This window comes from Ictalurus punctatus, chromosome 24 (genome assembly GCF_001660625.3).
Source record: "Ictalurus punctatus breed USDA103 chromosome 24, Coco_2.0, whole genome shotgun sequence".
Lineage (NCBI taxonomy): Eukaryota > Metazoa > Chordata > Actinopteri > Siluriformes > Ictaluridae > Ictalurus > Ictalurus punctatus.
The window spans coordinates 6,061,664-6,082,078 of NC_030439.2; the positions used below are offsets into that span (position 1 = coordinate 6,061,664).

General features: G+C 40.7%; 1 protein-coding gene across 1 annotated transcript in view; it reads right to left on the reverse strand.

Annotated features, from left to right (window-relative positions):
- Positions 1 to 20,415, reverse strand: part of myo15aa (myosin XVAa) — a 29,484-nt gene that overhangs the window by 5,921 nt on the left and 3,148 nt on the right. The window contains exons 9-53 of the mRNA XM_053675338.1: positions 20,252 to 20,315; positions 20,038 to 20,151; positions 19,500 to 19,661; positions 19,257 to 19,370; positions 16,983 to 17,041; positions 16,763 to 16,886; positions 16,583 to 16,678; positions 16,368 to 16,499; positions 16,162 to 16,287; positions 15,999 to 16,076; positions 15,776 to 15,918; positions 15,635 to 15,680; positions 15,415 to 15,539; positions 14,085 to 14,202; positions 13,788 to 13,981; positions 13,615 to 13,699; positions 13,464 to 13,517; positions 13,306 to 13,387; positions 13,038 to 13,168; positions 12,855 to 12,950; positions 12,454 to 12,689; positions 12,186 to 12,364; positions 11,522 to 11,594; positions 10,848 to 11,039; positions 10,588 to 10,691; positions 9,719 to 9,807; positions 8,827 to 8,953; positions 8,128 to 8,364; positions 7,934 to 7,995; positions 7,676 to 7,804; positions 6,138 to 6,216; positions 5,840 to 5,978; positions 5,604 to 5,694; positions 5,366 to 5,504; positions 3,025 to 3,140; positions 2,860 to 2,919; positions 2,665 to 2,740; positions 2,456 to 2,571; positions 2,238 to 2,356; positions 1,999 to 2,140; positions 1,804 to 1,915; positions 1,541 to 1,615; positions 1,116 to 1,321; positions 678 to 820; positions 519 to 591 (exon numbers count right to left, since the gene is read on the reverse strand). Of these exons, the coding sequence (XP_053531313.1) occupies positions 519 to 591; positions 678 to 820; positions 1,116 to 1,321; positions 1,541 to 1,615; positions 1,804 to 1,915; positions 1,999 to 2,140; positions 2,238 to 2,356; positions 2,456 to 2,571; positions 2,665 to 2,740; positions 2,860 to 2,919; positions 3,025 to 3,140; positions 5,366 to 5,504; positions 5,604 to 5,694; positions 5,840 to 5,978; positions 6,138 to 6,216; positions 7,676 to 7,804; positions 7,934 to 7,995; positions 8,128 to 8,364; positions 8,827 to 8,953; positions 9,719 to 9,807; positions 10,588 to 10,691; positions 10,848 to 11,039; positions 11,522 to 11,594; positions 12,186 to 12,364; positions 12,454 to 12,689; positions 12,855 to 12,950; positions 13,038 to 13,168; positions 13,306 to 13,387; positions 13,464 to 13,517; positions 13,615 to 13,699; positions 13,788 to 13,981; positions 14,085 to 14,202; positions 15,415 to 15,539; positions 15,635 to 15,680; positions 15,776 to 15,918; positions 15,999 to 16,076; positions 16,162 to 16,287; positions 16,368 to 16,499; positions 16,583 to 16,678; positions 16,763 to 16,886; positions 16,983 to 17,041; positions 19,257 to 19,370; positions 19,500 to 19,661; positions 20,038 to 20,151; positions 20,252 to 20,315 (5,257 nt within the window). The remainder of the gene's footprint in view (positions 1 to 518; positions 592 to 677; positions 821 to 1,115; positions 1,322 to 1,540; positions 1,616 to 1,803; positions 1,916 to 1,998; positions 2,141 to 2,237; positions 2,357 to 2,455; positions 2,572 to 2,664; positions 2,741 to 2,859; positions 2,920 to 3,024; positions 3,141 to 5,365; positions 5,505 to 5,603; positions 5,695 to 5,839; positions 5,979 to 6,137; positions 6,217 to 7,675; positions 7,805 to 7,933; positions 7,996 to 8,127; positions 8,365 to 8,826; positions 8,954 to 9,718; positions 9,808 to 10,587; positions 10,692 to 10,847; positions 11,040 to 11,521; positions 11,595 to 12,185; positions 12,365 to 12,453; positions 12,690 to 12,854; positions 12,951 to 13,037; positions 13,169 to 13,305; positions 13,388 to 13,463; positions 13,518 to 13,614; positions 13,700 to 13,787; positions 13,982 to 14,084; positions 14,203 to 15,414; positions 15,540 to 15,634; positions 15,681 to 15,775; positions 15,919 to 15,998; positions 16,077 to 16,161; positions 16,288 to 16,367; positions 16,500 to 16,582; positions 16,679 to 16,762; positions 16,887 to 16,982; positions 17,042 to 19,256; positions 19,371 to 19,499; positions 19,662 to 20,037; positions 20,152 to 20,251; positions 20,316 to 20,415) is intronic.

A 20,415-nucleotide genomic window follows, 5' to 3' on the forward strand; every position in this document is an offset into this window, starting at 1 on the left:
AATTGAAAGGGAGTACAAATAATCCATCCATCTATTTTCCATATCGCTTATCCTACACAAGGTCGCAGGAGAGCCTGGAGCCTATCCCAGGGAACTCGGGGAACAAGGCAGGGTTCACCTTGGACGGGATGCCAACCCATCAGAGGGCACAATCACACACACCCATTCACACACTATGGAGAATTTGGAAATGCCAATCAGCCGACAATGCATGTCTTTGGACTAGGGGAGGAAACCCCCTAAAGCACTGGGAGAACATGCAAACTCCATGCACACACAGAGTGGAGGAAGGATCCAAACCAACAACCCCGGAGGTGTGAGGCAAACATGCTAAGCACTAAGCCACTGTGCCTGATCCCAAATACAAATAATAACACATGAAAATATTATTGTTGCATAAATAAATAGCTAAGGATGCATTGCATCTATATATGTGCGTGTGTGTGTGTGTGTGTGTGTGTGTGTGTGTGTGTGTGTATGTATGTGTATGGTGTATAACACCAGCCGTATGATTATACCTTGGAAAATTTCACCATATCTGATAATTCCTTGCTTTCCTTCCCCTTCTTTGACCTTTGCCTTTGTGAATCACTGTAAAAGTAACACGACATGTGAGCCACGAGAGCCTACTATACCATTTCTAGCGTCATGTTCCAAAGTTAAAGGAAAACACTGACCTGGTCTTCCTATGGGCCTCTCGAAAATATTTCTTGGCAAACTCCACCATGTTGTATTGGCTGTCCTGCAAAATCCTCTCATCTATATCTATGTGACTGTAGTCTGTATGGGCCTCGGTATAATCACTCACTGTTGAAGTCACCTAGAGGGGAGAAAGAATAATATGTTGTTGTTTTTTTCATTATAGAGGCAGAGAGACTGTTCGATTCAACTCAACACAATGTTTCACAGAAGCAAGACTGCTTTTTAATTGTTCCATACAATATTGAGTACTTTTATGGTTGAACATTTATAGTCCTGCTACAATATAAAATCTATATCTTCATGAAATGTTAAACAGGCAGAGACTAGTCTGTATATAGAATTGGTCTAGAGTAAGCATAAAATGCTGCCAAATCTTACTAGATGAAAAAAGATTTCATGTCAGCGAAACATACTTCAATGGAGCGGTCGAGCTCATGGGCCGCAGCGGTGGAACCTACAGCTACGGCTACGGCGGCAGAGGCTGCCACATGACCCTGTTTATTCTTGGGCTCGTCTTTCTTGTCCACAGGGAGGTTGATAAAGTCTGGAGCAGCCACTGGCTGGACGAACTCCACAGGGAATACCCCTGCACGACCATGGACCGCTCCAAACTTCCAGCCTAGAGGTAGCACAAACGAGTTATATACGGTAAGAATGTGTATTACATAATCACCTACTGGGAAAATACACCGAGAGACACATTATGATTCCTAAGAAGGAACAAGAAAAAGTATTTCCGAGTTATCGACAGAGGAAGAGACAGAAAGATGACAAAGAATCTAAAGCAGAAAGCTAGAAGCTGAACAGTACTCCAAGCAGACAGTGTACACTGACCCACCAAAGTCAGATGTGTCTCTTTTGATCTCCTCAAGAAGCATGACCTTCTTTTTCACTATGCAACCATAGCAGTGGCCTACAGAACATCCACAGAGAATAGATGTCTTAAATCAACCAATATGTCTTAAATCAACATCCATATCCACACAGCATCACTGCTAGCCAGTTTACCATGTGTCAACGTTCCATTTACGAAGTGCTCCTAAGACCTTTGAAGCATTTAGATGCTGCGTAGACCTCACAAACCTAGCGAAGCTGCCTCACCTTCCTCCAGCCCCTCCATTTTCTGCAAGCGTATAATGTCTCCTTTGTGGAAACTCAGCACTGTTCTGTCATCTGTCACGTAATTACGCACAGCAACCACATAGTCGGAGTCCTACAGCAAAAGAGAATACGATTACTCCACAAAGCCAGCACTGCCTACGCTGAACCCAGTGCAAGTGTGAAGAAAAAGCTTACCTTCTTCAGCTCTGTGATGAAGTAGTCAATCATGGTCTTCACATGCGGAGCTTTGGCTGAGAAGAGAATCAGTTTCTCATTGGTGAGGTTGAACTCCAGCATGTTCTTAGAGGGAATGGTGACAAACATGATATCTGTGTAGCTGTATGTGGAAAGGAAACACGATCAAAATCACACACATCAGTGTAATCAAGATCTATTGTGATGGCTGGTCATAATTTACCTCTTCTGCAACGTACCTGTAAGGTCTTAAAACTCGGAAGTAATCTGGAGCCAGTGCGCTGCTCCTCACCATCTTTAGCAGTTTAATTCCCCTGTGGGACACTGAAAGTACCTGGACACCAGTGCCCACACTGCCCTGTAACACACACACACACACACACACAAACACAAAACCTAAGAAACCTAAGGCTTTAAATAGGAAATAATAGAAGGAGAGGTAAAAGGAGTTCCTTACAGATGCTGGGAAAAGACGAGAGAAGTAGATCTCCCAGGTGTCCCTTGCTGCAATAACAACCTTTTTTTTCACATTCTCGTCTTGTGTTGTGGCACCCTCGTCAATGCTGTGCTCAGCTGTTAAAGTATAAAAAATACACCAGGGCGTAGAGTTAATAATGTAAAAGCTAGGATGCTTATTTTAATCCGTATTTGTTTTCGGCAGCGTACCAAAGAGGGATTTCATTTTCTGTCTCTCCTCCTTTGTGATCCGAATGCAAGCCTCGGAGAATGTGTCGTGGACAATCTGAAATAGAGTCGACTGTTAAAATGGAAAGTACTTCAGCAGGAAGAATGATCCAGACATCTAGGTGATGCACTAGATGATGGAAGAATAAAACTCATGCGTGAAATAAAAACGCAGACCTGCTTGAACAGGAGATCTAATACCAGTGGGTGGTTAAAGCTGTCCTTGGGATAGAAAACCTAACAAGCAAAACAACATGACACTATGCCACTGAACAGAGTGTTTGGAATATTACTCTCTTACACACACACACACACACACACACACACACACACACACCTTACCTCTTTTCTCAGGTAGATCTTCCAGGGTACGTTTGTGTAGGTGTAGTGCTCCTCGCTGCTCCTCCTATGGAGCTGGGTCTGAATGGTCTCCTCTTCAACTGGAAGCTCTCGAGATACTGGACCACCCACTCACAGTTAGTTGCAACAGGGTAATGAAATTCCATAAACATTGTTCTTGGTCACCAACCACATATTTATAATTTAAAAAATGGGCCTCATTTATAATGCTTGATATGAACAAATGTATTTGTAAATCGTTTGCAGAAACATTTACACAAGAAATGTTGTTTTCGTGAAAATCCTGCAAGTTGGGAAAAACGCTGGCATCCTACAAGAGATCCTGAGTTTGTGTACATTTACGTGTAAGAAGACTCACTAGTGTGAACCTTAATTTACAGGCTTCAAATTAGATCATTGACAGTGAGTTGCTGCAATTTCATATACACATTATGCTGCACCATTTGAATTGCCCATGTGGATTTAATGAAAATTGTGAAATCCAGTCGTTTCATATTCCATCCCTTTTGGGAACTCAGGGCACACGCCCTGGACAGGGGGTGGGGCAACCCATCGCAGGACACAATCACACACACATTCACACACTATTGATCATTTGGAAATACCAATCAGCCTAAAACGCCCGTCTTTGGACAGAGGGAGGAAACCGGAGTACCCGGAGGAAACCCCCGAAGCACAGGAAGACCATGCAAACTCCACGCACACAGGGCGGAGGTGGGAATCGAGCCCCCAACCCTGGAGGTGCGAGGCAAACATGGTAATCACTAAACCACCGTGCCCCTGTCGTTTCATATTAATGGCATTAATTAAAGAAATACTAAATATGAAACAATCTTAATAATTAAAGAAAGCAAGCCAACACTAATCCATAATTTATGACAAGTAGCACTTTTCATTCAAGTAAGAGAATAGAAATGCTACCATATAAAATAAGAACGAGCTGCAATGGATCAGCTGGCATTAGGGTGCTGGAATATGTAGAACATGCCGCAGCTTACGATTTAGCGCACACCGAGGGAAACAGATATTAAGAGACCGGTATGATTTTTTTTTTTCAGGGGATAAAAGCTGGCTTATAAATTAATTTTCTTTGCCATGGCATCTTCATTTAATGTCAGGCAACACATCAAGCCAGCACTAATTCAACCAACAAAATGATCTTGTGAGATTCCAGAGCATGTCCAGGTTTTGTCAGTTCTTGGATTTCTTGCTACTGATACATCAAAGAGAGATAAGTGACCAGTCCGGTATGTCTCAATCAACACTGAGCCATAGACGCTCACCGTCCACTCTATTAGGAACATCTATACACTTGCACATTCATATACTTGCACATCTAATCGGCCAATCAGGTGGCAGCAGCACAATGCAAAAACTCATGCAGATACAGATGTGCCATCTAAAAGTGCCATCTAAAAGTGCGGTAGACTTTGGGTGAGTCAGTTTGCCCATGATAGCCATGATGGCTGACAGGAGTGGAACCTGCTCAGGTCTTCTGCTGTTGTAGCTCATTCACTTCAATGTCTGATGTCTTGTGCATGCTGAGATGCTTTTCTGCTCACCACGGTTGTAAAGAGTGATTATTTGAGTTACTATAGACTTCCTGTCTGGTCATTCTCCTCTGATCTAGCTCACAGGATGTTTTTTGTGTTTTGCACCATTATACCATATACCACCATTTATAAAACACCAGAAGCTTCTGCCTGACACTGGCTGAGTTAATTAAACATAGCACTTCCCCTGTGTGAAGTGATTGGTGTCCATGAGTACAACTGAGTACAGTGTAGATATCTTTGTTTTTGCCCTTTATTTCATGTGAAGCCATTTTCTTTTTCACCTCACTTAATTCACACCTAATTCACCTTTTCTGTTATTTGTCTCCAGATTTTGGCCTTTGCAGGTGCTGTTATGCTGCTAAATAATATATTTTTGTGTCCATTTGAATCAAAATAACTTTCACTTCTGCCTCTGAGAAATTCCTTTTTTCTCTCAATATCTTGTCCTCATTTTGTGCTTTCAGCTCCCTATTAGCTTGACCTTTTAATGGAGTTTAGTGAGCATCACTGAATGCAAAGCAGCAAAACATGCCTTGAACGTGCCTTGCACTAAGGGTGATTGGTATTCATCAATATACACATGTGAGTATGAAGAAAAGCAGTGTTAGTGAAATTTTTGTCATTCTGGCAGGAATTTTTTTTTTATTTCAGAGCACCCTGCGAACACATTCACACATCTTTATTAAAAGTATGATTATGATATAAAAGTATGGTACGATAAACGAGGTCCAATATCTGTCTTGTGAATTGTAATGAAGCGTACTGACCGGGTGCTGGGGCTGGGGACCTCTGACTGATAGCAGGCACTGGAGGTGGTCTTTTCATCTTTATGCTCTTTGATGGTTGTAGTCTGCCAAGCTCTGCGACATCTGAAGCAGAAGAGCCTGGACTATAGGCCTTTTTCTGCTGGATGTTGAAAACACGGAAGACATTTATTTCATTTGGTAAATTATTTATTAGTGATGGAGTAAGGTGTCAAATACTTGCTGCTATTAACTGATCTACCTGGGTAGGTGGTGAATTCATCTGGTCTTTAAGGATCATCATAGCTTCATCATGAGGGTCTGGCTTCTTAACAAACACTTTAGCATCTCTTCTGTGATTACAGATAAAAACAAGTTTCACAAGCAAGTTATGAAGCCCTGGATGGCTTTAGATAAGGATATCTCAGGTACTAAACATTTTATATGTTGCAATATCAGTTCATGTGTAGGTTAAACTGGCTGTAGGAATATACAGACCTTGGTATATCTACAGGTTTGACTATGCCAGGCTGGTACTGTTTAATGATGTCTTTGATGTTGTGACTTGGTTCTATATACTCTGAGTTTGAGATGGTGGACTTCACCACATTTTCTTGTGGGATTGTCCTGGGCTGGCCTTAGAAAATATATTTAAGCATTAATGACTTGCTTGGGTATGATATGTACAACCTACTCAATTAGGAAATGTGGAAAAAAGCAAGTTACATTGGAAGATAATAATAAACATGCAACTTGAATCTCAAAAATGACTGATACTTCAGAGATTCTGACTTACCGTAATGATGCCGGAAGGGTCTCTGTGCAAGGGCAGGTGTAACTTGAGTGTGTGGAGTAGGTCCAGTTTCAGATTTGTTCTGTTAAGATAAAGCGAACCGTTTACTGGAAACACTTAACAAGAGCACTATATAAAGAATAATGAAGTGACTAACTTGCTAAGACCAAATATCAACCAATATACAAAAATAATTAATAAGATATTAAGTCATTAAGTCATTTTAGAATTGGTTCATACATTGGAAGTCAAGTCAGGTTTTTATTGTCATTCCTCTATATAGCTTATATACATTGGAAGGAAATGTTGTTTCTCCAGGACCATGGTGCAGCACAGAACAATATGCAAGATTACATAAAGTGCAATCAGCCATTAGAATTTAATTAGCCATTAGAATTTTTTTTTTTGTGTGTGGAGAAGTTAGTTGTATACAGTAGCAGGGGCGGACTTAGCACTAAGCAAGGTAGGCAACCGTCTTGGGACCCCAGAAGTCAAGGGCCCCCTAAAAAATTCAAATCATCCATCCATCCATCTTCTACCACTTACTAATTTTCAGGGTCACGGGGAAACCTGGAGCCTATCCCAGGGAGCATGGGGCACGAGGCGGGGTACACCCTGGACAGGGTGCCAATCTATCGCAGGGCACAATCACATACACACTCATACACCCATTCATACACTACGGACACTTTAGACACGCCAATCAGCCTACCATGCATGTCTTTGGACTGGGGGAGGAAACCGGAGTACCCGGAGGAAACCCCCGCAGCACGGGGAGAACATGCAAACTCCGCACACACAGGGCCACGGTGGGAATCGAACCCCAGACCCTGGAGGTGTGAGGCGAACGTGCTAACCACGTGCAGTTTTTCTTAAGACACTGAATAGGGCCCCATTCCCATATTTTGCCTAGGGCCCCAAAATCACTAAATCTGCCCTTGTACGGTACCGTGCAAAAGTCTTAAGCGGTGGTCACACTGGACTTTCAGTATGCGAAATTTCTCTGGAGACCGGTGCAAATATGTGCGCCGATATGACATCACGCACCAAGGCGTCCCATTTTTCTTATAGGCAACTGGAAAGAAATGCTGCACAGCTAAGATGCTTATTATGTAATATGTTGCTTTTATTTATGTTGTTTGACATACAAACATTTGTCTGAAACGTTTAACTTTTGTTGCAAATTCAAAAAAAAAAAAACATTTTTCCTGAACCAATAACACAGAAATCGTAAAATAGAAATCAGAGACAAAATATATTCTTTAAAAATGCTTAAGTTTAAGGTGCCTAAGACTTTTGCATAGTACTGTGTGTTAAGAATTTCAAAAATACAAATCTTTCAGTACACCCCATAAGAACCACAGAACTATAGATTACATGAAAAAAAAATAGAATTAATAAATTTTAATAAATAATATATATGATTCATACAATGAGGATGTTAAAATAATTTTAATGGTGTGTTAAATGATATATTTAGAATTATTTATATAATTTATAATAAAAAGCTTAACACATTTAGGGTGTCTAGAGATACTCACTGGGCTTGATTGGCCAGAGCGGGGCATTGATGCATGTTCATTGTGATAAGATGGACCAGTGTATGGCCTACCCACTGAATTATACATCTGCTGTTGTAGGGCCATTGCTTGCATTGTCATTTGCTGAGCCTATTAAACAGCACAACAGCCCAGCAATTAGATCTATAACAGTTCAAATTTCATATCGAACCTGCTCAACATTCAGACTGTGACTCAGTGGTGGATTGATGACTTCAGGTTAGAGCACCAAATACTCACAAGTATGATGGCTTGCTGGTTGATGATGGCTTGCTGCTGCTGTGCAAGGACATTGGGATCTACTGTGTTTGGATTATTAAAGAGTACAGTACATAAGAATCCCTTATAAAATCACTTTCCATGTTCTAACAGTATTCGCACAGAAGCAAGATGTGACAACAAGCAGTAGAAAGAGTGATCTGATGCATTCATACCTGCCCCATCAGTCATCAGTGGCACATTAGGTAATGCTGAGAAAGGTGGTAAAGGAGGCAACACTGGCATAGAAGGTATAGATGACATAGCTGGCATTGATGGTACTGATGGCATTGATGGAGAAACAGAGGGAACGGAGGCTGTAGATGTTGGGGTAAGAGTTGAAGGCACAGAGTGCATAGCTGGCATAGGTATAGGTGGCATCATAGTCCCCATAACAGGCAGAACGGGAACCGCTGGAAAAAGGTACTACATTGTTTCAGACCAGGGTGACAAAGAATGTATTCTCCAATGCATTCATTAAAAATAAACTTTGCCACTTTATTGTGAACTACTATATTAAATTACTAAATTAAATTATTTAATGGAGTTCAGGTGGGGGTGAAACTAAAAATCTTGATATTGTTAACAAAACAACTTGGAAGTACATTTCATACAGGTGACTACACTGGGCAGTAGGAGAAAACTGCTTAGTAACAAAAATCAGCATGGTCTTCCTTAACCTTATGGTTCCTCGCAAAACCCATGCCAAAAATATTCGAAAAAACATGCCAAAAAAAAATTCAGGCAAACTGGAAGTCTAAATTCAACCCTGCAGACTGATGATTGCGTTTAGGAACCATTTGACACAAGGGCTTCCATGCATAATTAATGAGTGGTGAAGTAAGAGCAGGAAGGGAGGCAGTTGAATGACTCACCACCGGGCTGCAGTCCTGGGGGATAAGGCCTGTTGGCCCGTGTCTTTTCTTCCTCTTCTCCATCCTCACCCCCAATCCCTCCAGCTCCCTTCATCCGACTGGACATGCTGGCTGGCTTCTCCAGATCCTGATTCTCAGAGATAAGGCAGAGAGGAACAGGCTCTAACTCAGCCAGGGCCCCTTCTGTGTTCACTCACACGAGAAATCAATCTCCCCCCTGGGAGTACCTTATACTTTCTAAGAGCAGCTTAGCCCATTAACTATAACCACTGATATCTGGCTCTCATTTACCACGCTGAAGCATTTCACCTGGGAGAAATCGATAATTTTATGCATAGTATGCTACTTTTAAAATTATGCCAACAATGTTAATGATGTTTTTAATTTACCCTTTGGCTTATGCAAAAGGTATTTTGTTTAATCTTTATGACAATTAAATAATATCAGTTCATTTATTTAGGTCTAACCTGACAGCAAGTGAGTTTCTGGAAGCCATCCATTACTTTAAGGGAGTTTGAAAACGCATTTAAAGGTATAATGGTTTAATGGCTGTTGGCTAAGAAATCATATGGAGCTTAATGCTGTAAGAAGTACGGTAATCCAGTAACTTAATCGCCTCTGGTGCTCGGGACCTGGAGCCAGTTGGACATTTGATGCTCAATCAATTACACTCAACTAGGTTCAAATGATCCACAGAAACCAGTAGATTTAACAACTGACCTGATGTATTCATACTATTTATAAATGTATACAGTATACTATCAATATATTTCATAGCAGTGTGTTAAATAAAGTCAGTACTTTACACTGTTTGCTTGAATTATCAAGACAAATATCATGTTGATACAACAGTGGAGAATCAAGTTAGAGGGAAGAAGCTAAAGGGACTTACCCCACTACCATCAGACAGCACTGGGTCAAATAAGCTGTCCAGATATCGGTCCATACCTCTCTGAGGTGGAGCCTCACTAAAATCGGATTCTGTTAATAGCATGGAAATGATTTTTTTAAAATCATGTATGGATATAAAAAAAATATATATATATATATATATGATATGAACATAGTTCCCCTTGTACAATATGTGGCCAAATGTTTGCAGACACCTGAACATCCATATGTGGTTCTTCCCCAAAATGTTGCCACAAATTTGGAAGCACACCTTTTGTCTAGAATGTCTTTGTATGCTGTTTCCCTTCGAACTAAGAGGTCCAGACCTGTTCCAGCATGACAATGCTCGTGTGCACAACGCGAGCTCCATGAAGACATGGTTTAAGAAGGCTGGAGTGGAAGACTTCAAATGTCCTGTACAGAGCCCTGACCTCAACCCCAATGAACACCTTTGGGCTGAACTGGAACACTGACTGAACTCCAGGAACTCCTCACTAAACATCAGTGCTTGACCTCACTAGTACTCTTGTGGCTGAATTAACACAAATCCCAACAGCCACACTCCAAAATCTAGTGGAAAGCCTTCCCAGAAGAGTGGAGGTTATTATAACAACAAAGGCGGGACTAATTCTGAGATGGGATGTTCAGCAGCCACACCTGAGTGTGATGATTATTTGTCCACAAACTTTTGGCCTCATAGTGTCTACTGTATATTCAGCCTTTTGACCCTTGGCAACTTAACAAACCCCAATTCTAACTTCAGTTCTAAACCACTAATTTGTCAACAAAACATGAAGCATTTAAAGTTGACTATCCAATTATTGAGAGAAAACAATAGGCAAAAAAAAAAAAAACACTGAAGCATCAGACCATGACTGTAGTATCCATCAGAATCTGGTAGACTGCTGATGGCCACTGGTGGGTTAAGGAGTGGACTTTCATCATCTGAATCAAAACCACTTCTAAACAGAGCACTGGAGTAAGTTAAAACAAAGCATCAGTGTGTGTACAACAGATATACTATCTCTGTCCATAATACTGTATAAGCCACTCATATCTGCTTTTAAACAGAACACTTGTGCCCAAATGTACTAATTCAACTGTTATACAGTAAATTAAATATTACTAACAGGCTGGCATTGGGTCTGGTTCTGGTGGGACTCTCAGCAGAGATGATGAAATAGGACTTCTGCTTTGGGAAATCTCGCATTAGCTCCAGGTCTGCAATCAGGTCCATTACATAATCGTGCCCTGCAAGCTCAGCCCATTGCCCATGCTCCTTCATGATGACAGAACAACCCTTCCAGGACTCTGTAACACCCCTACAAAACCGAATACAACAACATTTTCAGTCTACTGTGTGAGATCTGTGCTATTTCTGTTTTTTAAGCAATTACTGAATTATGTTTGTTGTGCTACAATGCTTTAAGCAAATGCAGCTCAGTAAAGTTAGAGATCACGATGTACATTTTTACATGAAAGCTAAGAAAAGAGTGATGAAGCCATGACTGGTTCAGGACAGTAGAGGAATTGTGTTCTCTACGTCAACAACCCTGGTCCTGAAGTACCCTGTGTGCTGCACCTTTTAGTGGTTTTTCTGCTCCTAACACTCTCAGTTTAACCAATCAGCGAATTCACAGCCCTTGTTGAGTTTAAGGTGTCTTAAAGCGGGGAAACACTAAAATGTGCAGGATAAGGGGTACTCAAGGACCAGGGTTGTGAACCTGAGCTCTGTGCAATCCTGCTAGTTCAAAGCCTGACAGGAGTGTTTTACCAGCAAGTGTTCTCCCTGGCATGTATGTACCTGTACTGAAGGATGTCCCCAGCCAGATCCTCTCCACTGGTCCATGAGTTTACAGGACACAGAAAGGAGGTTCCTGTGGAAAGATCATTATGTTCACAACCACAGTGAGAGAGGTGGTGTGAAGAGGTAAGGCAACACCTCTGGTGTGTTTTTTTCCATTCAGTTTAGCACTACAGATCAAGTGACTCTTCATTTTGCTGAGCACTACATAACGGCCTAAAATGTTTACTGTGATGGAAAAACTCTGCTAGGCCAATTGAGACAGAAGAGAGTGACAGGAGAAACGTGGGCAAAGCTGTTTGGGTGCTGTATGTGTGCTTGTCTTATACATGTTTTTGTTATAGAAATGCGCTTATAGTATATCCCAGCCATGCCAATACAGTAAGAAATAGAAGATGGTAATCTTAAAGGAGACTGATACCCTAGTTTCTCCATTTCTTTAGAAGCCATTTCAGGCCTCCTCTTATTCCATACTTAGGTTTCACGTGAAAACCACAGCAGTGATACCTGTTCTCAATTAGAAAGGAAAGATAAGAAGAAGAGATAAGTCTCTGTATTGCAATTAGTGCCTGGCTGAAGCTAGTGAAATTTTACAAGCAATAGTTCCCTTTCAAGAATCTGCTGAAAAATCCACGGGATAGTAATGAAGATATGTTACTCTCACCATCAAAACAGTGCACCTGTAGGACCATATTGGCTTTCTTTCTGTTGGCAGTCCATTCCAGCAGGGACAATGGGTAAGTCCTTGCTGTCTCTGGTCCATAAAGGGACTTCTGCATGGCCTGGATCAGCTTATGTTGGCAAACTGCCTTATAGCTATTATAGGCATTGTCTGACACAAACCTGCAGCATGTAGAAGACCACAATGTAGACCAACATAATATAACAGGATTTGCACATAGATACATACACTTAAGCAGTTCAAGTCTCACTTTAGAAGGTATTTCTCTATTTTGTCGGAAGGTGCAAATGCACTGAGGCAGCCGAGAAGCAGCAGCCAGCCTCTTTCTGCATTATCTGGGTTGCTGTTCCTCCACACTTGATTGGCAATTTGACACAGAATTTCATCTCGTAAGCCAGGATTGGAAAGCCCTTTCTGAATGATGTAGTTTCCGAGTAAATTCTCCTGGGCACCATTCAAATGTGGGTCACCCATAAATCTCAAAATCTGTAATGGCATTGAGTATTTTCAATCATTTTATCAGATAGAATTCAAACATGATATATGTATATATATATATATATATATATATATATATATATATATATATATATATATATATATATATATATATATATATAGCAGTACAGGGTAAATGTGTGACATTTCTACCATGATGAAGATATCTAGAGCTTCCTGTGTGAGATCATCATCTAAATGTGTCAAGGGCATTTTCAAAGGTGCAGTCAACATTCCAAACATTGGTTCCTGTAAAGCAAAATCGAAACCGTCACCAAATTTTTTTTGGGGAGATTTTAATGGCAAATTAGGAATGAATCCGAAAGCACAACTTACTCTGAAATGAAGCTGGATGAATTTAGAAATGGGGTAGTTGTTGATGTCGAGGGGCAGTGTGAGCTGGGATTCCGCCTGAACTGTTGGTGCCTGTACAAGAGCTAAGCAATCAGAATGAAGCTCTCTACCTCCTGTCAAACACAAAAGACAGACAGACACTCATCTGTAAAAAGCACCAGGGTGACATTGCCTTTGATTACATTCTATGAAGCTATAATTGCTCATTGCTTTTTGCTTCAGGGTAAAAGCACTAGCATTGCAATTGTACCTGCAACTGCTTGTAATAACCCCCCAAGTTCTGCTGGAATGGCCAAGTGTGTGACGTTGACGACTTCCCGTTTTGCCAACTCCTGCAAGTTCAAGATAAAGGTTTTAAAATTAAGATAAAGTTCAGACAGACCAAACAGGCTAAGTTGTAATTCTGACCATTTCTATTCGGATTCGCTCCTCTTCTGCCCTCCTCTTGGCTTCTAATATCATCTGCAAAGACATGTATAATGGCTACGGTTTAGTGCCAGAATGTAACACACAGTGTGAACATCTCAATATTCATAGTGAAAGCAAATGCCATCTGTACCTTAATGTATCTCTTTTGATTTACATACATGTGGACCACTGAGCGGAATCTGGCCAGATTCACTCGCATTTTCACATAGTGTTTCCTGTAAAGAGCCACATACGAATGTATATGTATCAGAATGAAACCAGAGACAAGATTGTGGAATCCTAGTCAAGGAAATGTTATGGGGCAGCAGTGAGAATCTGTACCGTATGAGGTAACCTCGGCAGTGCGCCTGCAATCGAATGATTTTCATGCGAAAGGCTACATAGCGTTTCCGTACAAAGAACATTCGAGTGTAGCGTTGCAGGGTCAAAGCAGCAACATGCCTCACTCTGTCTCTCTTACTCTCCAGCATGTAATAGGTGTCTTCTTTTAAGAACAGCTAACGCAAATATACATAAAGAGACATGAACAATGGCAAACAAGTCTACTCAAACCCTGTGAATTGTGTTAGGGATAATATAATGTGGACCAGAGAATCCCACCTTGGTGATGCCCACTTCAAAAGCTCCTGGTCTTAAAGGACAAAGCTTCCTTAGCATGATAACACAGTTTTCCCCAGTGGCAGGAGGAGCCTGCTTTAGGCCCAGCAAGGATTTGTATCTAAAAGAGATGAGAAGCAAACACACATTTAAAAAATAAATAAATAAAAAGAATGACTAAAGAGCCTAAAGGTTTCCTTTTTGGTTAGTGTGGTTAGGTTTAGGTGTAGGCATAGCATTAATAATTGTGCAGTGGTGGCTCATCCATTGTGGCAGGTTTAACAAATGGTGATCTTCATAAAGTCTTCATTCATAACCTCATACATTTTAAATTCCATTGAAATACTAATGACTTCTTATGAGTGACCAGTGATTTTTTGTTAATTGCTATTTGACTGATATAAGGTTATGTTCCTTTGATTTTTTCAGTTTTCAAGATGTTGTGCAATTTTGCTTAGCTTGTATGGTGTTATTATTGCATTATTATTATTATTATTATTATTATTATTATTATTATTAGTGGTCAAAAATGAGAACTACAACAAGCACTAATAGAGGTCCACTGAGACAAGAATCATGCTCCCCCTTGCTCAGGGGAGGAGCGGTAGACAAAGCAGTTAATGACAGGGTTGTCAAATTTGCTTTAAAAATACTCCACTGCCACCCAGATCTTGTTTTATAGCAATTCAGTAGAATTAAATTGTACACATTTCTGTAAAATGGCAAAGTGTAAGTACACACGGTGTATCTATGATGGACAGTTTGCAAAGATTGGAAGAAGGGAACAGGGATTATTGAGTGATGTCCATGCATCAGAAATATGTGTGAAATACATGAGAAACTTTTTCCCCCACACAAAGGTTGACAAAAACGAAGAAAAACGAATCCCTTTTACGGCCATTTTTGGGGGTAATTTCAGGTCCGTTGTGTGATTTTTAAGATGTAGTTTGGAATGGGAATTTTGCTGAAACTTCGCAACCCTGGGTAATGATAGTACATCAAAGGCTGTTGAACAAAGTTATGCCTAAATCATTCAAAACGACCTGCCTATTATGGGTTACTATAGGTTACTCTATTAATCTAACATAATTTCATTCACTAGATAGTAGCCTATAACATACGGTAAGTCAAGTTTTATAAAATCTTGACTTGATTTTGTTTGAGGCTATGTCATTATTAATGTTGTCCTACCCCAGGTCATTAGGACCTCCTGATGACACTATGAGAGAGAGAGAGAGAGAGAGAGAGAGAGAGAGAGAGAGAGAGAGAGAGAGAGAGAACTGAAAGTATGTTCAGTGTGATACTGTTTAACTACAGTCACCCAGGACTTTACCTAAAAAGGAAGACATCAAAGAGTATTCTGATTGGATAGCCCTGTCCCCTAATGCGGATGGTGTCCAATATCCCAGAGTAACGAAGTTGAGTGCTGACCAGGTCCATGTCAAACACTCCAGGCTCCTGCAGGTATCACAGCATCTTAGCACAACACCTAAATAGACTTTCAATCTACTGCTGAACACTTGATCTTCTTATACTATGTCTTTGTACCGTACCTTGTTATGGTTTGGCTTTATGCAGCGCACAAAGAATGGGTTGCATCTGGCACCAAATGAAAGAAATCACAGGTTTAGATAAAGAAACAGGCAGGTTTTTTTTTTCTCTTGGGAATGAAGTACATTCCAAACATGGTCTACCTCTCCATCTTTTCCACAAGCTCCATAAGAGATAGCTGGAACTTGGCAGCAACTGTGGATGGCTGATATTTGCGTGTAACCGTGCTGGTCTTCTTCTGTTGATTCACAGTTTCTGAATAGCTTGTGAACAGATGTGCAACCATCTGGAACAAGAGAAACATAGTCTTAAACACCAGGTTACCAAATCCACAGAAGGTGCTCAGTAATGCCTGTACTCTGTTACCTTATTTTTGCTTTGCACGAAAAGATTGAGCACCTCCTGGCGAACCTGATCATAATTTTTGTCCAAAAATTTATGGACCTGTTAAAGAAGATACAGGTAACTCAGTCCATACTTTCAAATATTTCTCTGATAAAAATAAATGTGGATAAACTATTAACTGTACCTGATAGGTGACTTTTCCAGCAAAGTGTTTAATGGCAAATTCAGGGAGAGGCATTTTTGGCTTGAAATACAGAGGATTGTGGCCATGATGATAGTGACATTTCTGAAGGAAGGTGTGGTCTGTAGCCTAAAGATAAAACGATGCAATGACAGTCTGAAGAACACAAGCACAGAAACGTGGAGGGAGATAAATCACTACCATCACACCTGTGGAAAACCACTCTGGTCATCCAAGATCCGAAGCACCCCATGGGGTTTCGCTGAAATGAGGTCAATGCAGGCCTGATTGTCATTATAATACACTTCTTCCCAGGGAATTTCCTCTCTGCTGTATTCCTCCTTCAGATATTGAAAGTCATTTATTCAGATGCATTTTGAAATCTGTATAGCTCAGAGGATTAGAACGAACTGAAAAGGCTTACTTGCTCTTCCCTGAAAATGACCCTGTTGAAAAAGAACTGTAGGTACTCATTTGCATAGTTTATGCAAAGCTGTTCAAAGCTGTTGAAGATGAGGTCCTGTAAAGCACAAAGGGTTTAATTCACCAGTTGTCTTTTAACCACCTTTAAAAATAGAAAAACATGCTAACTTCATTACAATACCTCAAAGCCGTAGATATCAAGAATGGAGATGGACAGTGTCTCGTTCATTGGGTAAACCAAAGTATTGATTCTGTCTGTTAACCAGTTGAAAAGGAGGGAGTACAGGATCTTGGCAACTGCATCTCTGGTTTATTTTTCAGACAGAAATTGCATTTTAACTAGTGTAAACTTCTTTTCTGATCCAGACATTTTAGGGAAATACTGTATTTTCATGGCTTACCTGGCATCAACTGCACTCTCCACTGATAGAGGGGTATAGATCTTCTCCCTCATTGTCTCCTATAGTAAAAGACATTTCGGTGTTAAGGACTAATAATGGTACTCTGCGGAAATGTAAATTGTGCATGTACATGTGACTCAGGGACATCGTACTGCTAATTTTCTTTCTTTTTTTTTTCTTTCTGAACTATGAAAAATTAATTGGGTCAGGTTGTTCTTTACCACTCTAACAGTTATTAGTTCAGAGAAGGGGCCATAAAGAGCAAACTAAATATTCTGTAAACACTTTATCAACAACTATTGTCTGGAAAAGTAATCCATGGTGATGGGAGGTTACATGTAGAGCATGAGAGTGCAACATTTTGAAATTACTTTTCATATCTTGTAGACATGCCATATTCTAATTATAATCCGATGAGCCTAAAACTATGCAACGATAAATTGTCGTCTCCATCCATCCATCCATCCGTCTTCTATACCGCTTTATCCTTTTCAGGGTCACGGGGAAACCTGGAGCCTATCCCAGGGAGCATCGGGCACAAGGCGGGGTACACCCTGGACAGGGTGGCAATCCATCGCAGGGCACAATCACATACACATTCACACACCCATTCATACACTATGCACACTTTTTGGACATGTCAATCAGCCTACCATGCATGTCTTTGGACTGGGGGAGGAAACCGGAGTACCCGGAGGAAACCATGGGGGAGAACATGCAAACTCCGCACACATGGGGCCCCGGTGGGAATCACCGGGAGGTGTGGAAGTGTGCACACCCAAGAACACCCTGGAGGTGTGAGGCGAACGTGCTAACCACTAAGCCACGGTGCGCCCCTAAATTGTGGTCTACCCATCCAATTTGGAAATGCCAATCAGCCCACAACGCATGCCTTTGGACTGGGGGAGGAAACCCCGAAAGCACGGGGAGAACATGCAAACTCCATGCGCACACAGGATGGAGGCGATTCCCCACCCCGGGACGTGAAAGGCAAACGTACTAACCACGAAGTCACTGTGACCCCAAATTGTGGTCTAAATGAATCTTTTCATTTAGTCATAGTCCAGACACTGTGACCATAGACAAAACTTAGCTCTGAGCAAGACAGACTAGTACTACCTAGAAACAATACACCAATCATGTCATTATATGATGGAAATACTCCCTGGATCAGATGCCGGTCTATTGCAGTGCACCATGCACACACACACATTCACACGCTCATTCACGCCTGGGGCTTTTTAGCATAGCCATTTCATCTTTTTTGGGAAGTGGGAGGAAAACAGACGATCTGGAGAAAACCAAAGTGGACACAGGGCAAACATGCAAAACTCCATGCAGACAGTAACCCGAGCTCAGGATCAAACTGGGGACCCTGGAGCTGTGAGCCAGCAACACTACCCTCTGCGCCATTGTCCCACCCCGGTCTCACCTCCTACTACCGTAGAAGTACTTTGCTGACACAACTGATGGAGAACTGTTGTCTGAAAACATCCTGTTTAGAAACGTTGTGTACTTCGCTTCACTTTTACAATATCTACTTTATACGCTCAATGGTCACTTTAATAGGAACACCTGTACACCTGCTCATTCATGCAGGGACATGGTCTTCTGCTGTTGTAGCCCATCCACATCAAGGTTCGATGTGTTGTGCATTCTGAGATGCTTTTCTGCTCACCACAATTGTAAAGAGCGCTTATTTGAATTACTATAGACTTCCTTTCAGCTCAAATCAGTCTGATCATTCTCCTCTCTGATCGATCTCTCTCATCAACAAGGTGTTTCAGCCTGCAGACCCTCCGCACACAGGATGGGTTTTAAAAATGTTTTTCGCACAATTCTATGTAAACTGCAGTTTCTGAAAAACCAGCCCATCTGGTACCTATATCCATGCCACGATCAAAGTCACAGAGATCACACTTTTTCCTCATTCTGGAGTTTGATGTCAAAATTACCCGAAGCTCTTGACTTGTATCTGCATGATTTTATGCAGTGCGCTGCACATGATTGGCTGATTAGATAACTGCATGAACGTGCACTTGTCCAAGTGTTCCTAAAATAGTGGACAGTGAGTGTATAATAACCCAGTGCTACCTAGGACTGCAAAATGGAAGAGGTCAGTGTAAAATCTGGAAGGATTTTAAGTGTAACTTGGTAAAAGCATATAATAATGTGTACAAAATATGACAACGAACTGTACTACTTTTTGATTACCAAATCAATACATACAAAACTATTGCCTGCAAGAATTCTCTACACACATTTATGTCCTACCATCACTTTGTAAGTCATAGATTTCTGCAGGGCCTCAGGGGAAATCTGTAAGAGTTCTCCCACCACTCTAATCTCCTGAGCACTCACCACTGACACCATTTCCCGAGAGTCTGTCTGTGTGTGGAAGGACATACAACACTCCTATTAAGTCACAGTATTTGTATAATTGTAATGGAAAAGTGTAACATTTGTGATGGCAGGTCAAAATCTGAGATATGAGGTGGCAATATACTGTCTCACTACCTCATATCTCTCAAAAAAGACATTTCCCAGATGGAGAATAGATGACAGGATCCTGAAGATGCCATTTTGATCTTCAGGGTTGAAATGAAGGATTTCCATGGCACTGAGAAGCCTGCGGAAGTCCTCCCCATCACTTTTACCAGTGATCTCACAGTTCCCACCCTGACCAATAAAAAAAGATACCACTGTCTGTGTGATCAAGGTAAATATTAGGTCAGGTTTATAACTACTGATAATTACCTAGATGATATTAACTAAGTAATTAATTAATTAGCTAAAACAAAAATATACTATTTAAATACAATATTAAAATAGTCAATCAAATCACATGAAACACAATAAAAGACAGAAATAAATATGTAATAGCGATGATCCAAAGCAAACTACTGTGCACTGAAGGCAAGTAGGCTATTTATACGTTTATATATGTAAATGCACATATTTAAATAAAAGCCAGCAAAACGTTTTTTTGTTCTTATGAATTAAACATTCAGATTCAGACCACACATTGTTTATGATCATCTTAGTCTAAACTCACCTGATTGAGGTAATAGTAGGTCTCTGCCTCTTGGAGGTACAATGACTGTTTTTGCTGTGAAGGAAGGCCTGCAAGCATCTCGTAAAAAATGTGGTAGTTTCTTTCATCTTTGGCCTAGAAGGAAAAATACACACACAGCACAGAAACATAAACATGTCAGCTAAAGTATGTAAGCACAACTGCAAATTTAGAATAACGGAATTGGAAACATCACCTGAAACACAATCCTTGACTTTTCAAGTAGATACTGTGAGGTTATGGCACCACTAATCACACCCCTGATTTTTAAAAACAGTAAGTGAATTATAGTTTTAGTGTTAAATATTGTGTTAAAAATAAACCGGAAAATAGTTTTACATCTTTACATTGATTAAAAAG